Genomic DNA, 4855 nt, shown 5'->3' with positions numbered 1-4855 from the left:
TCTGTCAGGATGTCTCCCTAAAGGATAACTCCATCCAGGTCACTCTGTTGCTCAGTATCTATTACCCAGAGAATCTAAGGCAAACATCGTAACCTGACTCACAGAGCCTTCTATGATCTAGGCCTATGAGATTGTGATAAATGGTTAATCGTCTTTTCAAGTATATGACATTTCTGCCTAAATATTGGAAATTGTTCAGCTACAATCATATCACTTACTTCCACCACAGTGTATTATTTTGTTAGATCAGTTATGTCTTTCTGGGATATATATATACTGGTAAATGTAAAAAAAAGTCATTATTTAACTTTTTCAAAATATACCAAAGCCTTGGGCATGAAACTGCATCAACTAGATCCTGGCACAGTTGATCCATATGGCCAGCAATTCTACTCCATAGGTGTGTGTCCGACAAAGTCAAACACTTACACCAACCAAAAGAGACGTATAAGAATATTCAAAGCAGTGTTATTTGTAATAGTTTAATGCCAAGATAATTTCACAGCTACTGATAGAATTCATAGATCCTAAGTTGCTCATAATTTTCAAGACTTTCAATAGTAAATGTCTACTAATGGTAAAATAGAAATAAATATATCTTGATATATTTATAAAATGAATTACTATACTGTGATAAAAATGGCTACATTATTGCACATGCAACAGCATGATTGCATTTTATAAGTATAGCATTGAGTGAAAGAAGCCAGAAATTTTAAAAAATATGTTTTAATTTATATAAAGTTCAAAAATAGGAAGTGGTGGTAGAAGTCAAGATTGGTGGGTACATTTTGAGGTAATGAGAGTAATGATTGGCAGGTAGCAAGAAGATTGCTTCTGGGTTGCTTGTGGGAATTTTCTAATTTTTGCCTTAGGTGATGGTTGCATGGGTTTGTTCATTTTGTAATAAGTCATTGTACTGTTCATTTATATATACTTTTCTAAATCAAGACTATTTTTTAAATCAAATGTTTTGTTAACAAAAACTATTTATTAAAAATGTCCTGATTTCTATCTCTAGGAATCACGTTTTTCCCAGGATGTCAAAGATAAACTGGAGTTTCAATCTTGCTACCTTAAGAGCTGAGGGAGAACAAAGAATAAAACAAGAAAATAAAGCTGACTCTATTAAAAGAACAGAGGTATGTCCTTAAGAGAAAACCTCCACCCTCAAAGACTTAGGAGAAAGTAAAGAGTGGAAAATAAGATACCAAAATGCAGTACAAATTGAAAACAGTGGGAATAAAAGAAGTATATCCAGGATCAAGCTTTCTTAAGGAGGGGCCAAGAAAAATCACAAGATGGGTATATATTTGAGTTGTTATTGATCAGAAACTATGACTTTTTCCCAGAGAAATTTATCAGAAGACTAGGATGAAGATCATGGAGAGCAAACTGGAATGACTTTCCAGATAGTAAGATCCAAGAGATTAATAGTAAGATCCAGGAGATTAATGTAAAATGGTCCCTTAAGTCTGCCGACACCTTTCCTGGACCCTGTATTCTCCACAAAACTAGTTATGCTATATTAAACATAGAAAGATTGTATCAAAAGACTGTATGATTATTGATTTGGGAGAAGGTCAATGTAAGATTCTGAAAGAATATCCAAATGAGTTCAACAGTATGGCAGATGACTCTGCAGGCTGTGTCTTGTGGGAACATAACTAAAAATTGTGAAATTCAAGGGAATGTGCAGCAGTGATGAGGCTTGTCAGTCAGCAACCTGGTAGAATAAGAATAGATGCAGTTGGACTAGATCTTGGTTGGACGAGAGAATGAGCCTGAATGAAATTATCTGACTCTGAAATGATGGCAGATAAAAATTATATGAACAACAGATGCTTTGGGAAGACAGTGATCATTGATTTCATAATTGCTACAATATGGGATTTCACAAGATGAAATCTAAATTATTAAATTAGGAAAACACAATGTGTTCACCAGAATGCAAAGGAAGGTAGGATAGAGGGTTCTTAAAACTAACAAGTAGCATTGGCCTTACTTGTGGAAGGCCACAAAAGAGTCAACAAAGAAGTCGGAACTGTTATAAACTCAGCTGAAAAGTATGATAGTGGTTTTTCAATGGTGGCTGCACATTAGAATTAGCTGGAGAATTAAAAAAAATACTGAGATCTGGGCCTCTCCACAAAGCAATTTTACTGGAATATATGGTGGTGAGGTCCTGGCAATAGCCTCTTTGCAGTGCTCCCCAGGTGATTCTAATGTCTATCAGGTGGAGAATCTCTAGAGTAAGAGATCAGAAGAGAATAATACTTAAGGCTCTTCTTAGTGGCAAGTGAAAAACAGTTTGCTCCTCACAAGGCACTAGGGGTCACAAACTTCAGAGCCATTAGTAAATATTCAGTAGAATCTTCAGATAAAGGTTCTTCTAAGGCTGCTTTTCTAGCTGAAAAAAAATATACAGCTATATTGGAGATGGGTGGATGGATAGATCGGATATAGGCCTATGGGTTTCATAGGCATATATGGGAAGCTGACAACACAGGCCCAGAGGGTAATTAAAAGGTTCTAAATAAGCTAGATTTGGGCAAAAGGTGAAGGCTCTTCAAATAAGGCATGCTGTCTGGGTTTACTACCAATGTAACGTTCTATGCAAGAAGACAAGACTTTCCAATGCTACAATCTGAGAGAGGTGCCAAAATCTTAAGAGATAATTTTCTCTTAGAAATAAACCCATTAGGTTGGTGCAAATGTAATTGTGGTTTTTGCATTGTTGGAATTTGCTGTTTGATATTGGAATGCATTCTTAAATAAATGTGGTTATATTATACATCATTTTAATGGGCATTTCTCACTTTATTTTTTTTTTTGCTTATGACTTATTACTTGCTGTTTATTTTAGACTATGGAAATGATGTTAGACAAAAAACAAATTCGAGCAATTTTCGTATTTCAGTTCAAAATGGGTTGTAAAGCAGTGAAGACAACTTGCCATATCAACAACACATTTGGCTCAGGAACTGCTAACAAACGTACAGTGCAGTGGTGGTTCAAGTTTTGCAAAGGAGACAAGAACCTTGAAGATGAGGAGCATAGTGGCTGGCCATCAGAAGTTGACAAAGACCAAATGAAAGCAATTATCGAAGTTGATTCTCTTACAACTACTCAAGAAGTTGCCGAAGAACTCAATGTCGATCTTTCTACAGTAGTTTGGCATTTGAAGCAAACAGGAAAGGTGAAACAGCTCGATAACTGGGTGCCTCATGAGTTGAGCGAAAATAAAAAAAATCATCGTTTTAAAGTGTCATCTTCTCTTATTCTACGTAACAACAAACGAACCATTTCTTGATCGGATTGTGATGTGCGACAAAAAGTGGATTTTATATGACAGCTGATGATGACCAGCTCAGTGGTTGGACCGAGAAGATCCAAAGCACTTCCCAAGCCCAAACTTGGTCACTGTTTGGTGGTCTGCTGCCGGTCTGATCCACTACATCTTTCTGAATCCTGGTGAAATAATTACATCTGAGAAATATGCTCAGCAAATCTATGAGGTGCACCAAATACCGCAATGCCTGCAACCAGCACTGGTCAACAGAAAGGGCTCAATTCTTCTCCATGACAACTCACGACCACACGTCGCACAACCAATGCTTCAAAAGTTGAACGAATTGGGTTACAAAATTTCACCTCATCCACCATATTCACATGATTTCTTGCCAACTGACTACCACTTTTTCAAGTATCTCGACAATTTTTTCTTTGTTTGTTTTGCAGGGAAAACCTTCTACAACCAGCAGGATGCAGAAAATGCTTTCTAAGAGTTTGCCAAATCCCGAAGCACAGATTTTTATGCTACAGGAATAAACAAACTTATTTCTCATTGGCAAAAATGTGTTAATTTTAATGGTTCCTATTGTGATTACTAAAGATGTATTTGAGCCTAGTTATAAAGATTTAAAATTGATGGTCTAAAACCGCAATTACTTTTGCACCAACATAATAATTAGCCTCTATTAGCCGGGCATGGTGGCGCATGCTTGTAATCCCAGCTACTCTGGAGGCTGAGGCAGGAGAATTGCTTGAATTCAGGAAGCAGAGGTTGCAGGGAGCTGAGATCATGCTACTGCACTCCAGCCTGGGCGACAGAGGGAGACTGCACCTCAAAGCAAAAACAAAAACAAAAACATAATAATTAGCCAAGGGAAGTTTCTTGCAATTGAAGTTAAGTTTATAGGTTTTGGATTTTAATAACGGGCAGAATAGACTGACATCTGGCTGTGGCTGAAACTAAGGAGCTTGGGGTATTGTAGATACAACAGCCTCTACTTGGGAAGAGTCCCTCAGTGGGTAGCTGGCCCACTTTGTCTTAGAGCAGGAAAGTAAAATGAACATTCAGAGATGGAGTTGAGGATAGAGAAGCTGTTGCTGATAATAAACAGAAGTGTTAGAGGACACATAAGAAAATGTCATGTTTCTTAACAGATAAACTATTGGCAATTTAAGTGAGATCATTTTTACAGTGCAGAATTTCTCCAGGATAAGGTAGGACATTTAGTATCTCTGGTTCCTGCACCAAAATGCCAGTAGAACCACAAATGGGACCCATTGGGAGAATCAGTTAGGACTGAGGGCTTCAATCAGATTAGAGGGTCTACATAGCTTAAAGGATAAGATCTGGGAATGAAAATGCCTAAAAACGTGGGGTGGCTTGCACTCCCATTGATGGGATTATGTTAACTAGGGACATAATGCATGTCGGCATTAGCTTTAATGGTCTTGCAAGAAGAGTAAATGGTCAGATCTAATGATATTCTCCTTTGGGGGGTGGTTTCTTAAGCAATTTGCATTGGTGAAGCAGGGAGTTTTTTGTGGTAGGAGAAAGGTTGTC

The 4855-nt window shown here is 37.4% G+C and overlaps 1 protein-coding gene across 1 annotated transcript; it reads left to right on the top strand.

Moving 5' to 3' along the window:
- The first annotated feature begins 2183 nt into the window (after positions 1-2183).
- Positions 2184-4073, top strand: LOC129059055 (histone-lysine N-methyltransferase SETMAR-like). Its single transcript, XM_054554324.2, has one exon. It carries the CDS (start codon positions 2870-2872, stop codon positions 3311-3313), a length of 444 nt encoding a protein of 147 aa, XP_054410299.1. The 5' UTR covers positions 2184-2869; the 3' UTR covers positions 3314-4073.
- Positions 4074-4855: the final 782 nt, after the last annotated feature.

The sequence above is a fragment of the Pongo abelii genome, chromosome 3 (genome assembly GCF_028885655.2).
Source record: "Pongo abelii isolate AG06213 chromosome 3, NHGRI_mPonAbe1-v2.0_pri, whole genome shotgun sequence".
Lineage (NCBI taxonomy): Eukaryota > Metazoa > Chordata > Mammalia > Primates > Hominidae > Pongo > Pongo abelii.
The sequence above is the reverse complement of the archived record's forward strand: the minus strand, read 5'-3'. Positions and strand labels throughout refer to the sequence as shown.

Coding starts and splice junctions, on each gene's coding strand:
- LOC129059055 (XM_054554324.2), top strand. CDS start 2,870: ATGGAAATGATGTTAGACAAAAAACAAATTCGAGCAATTTTCGTATTT.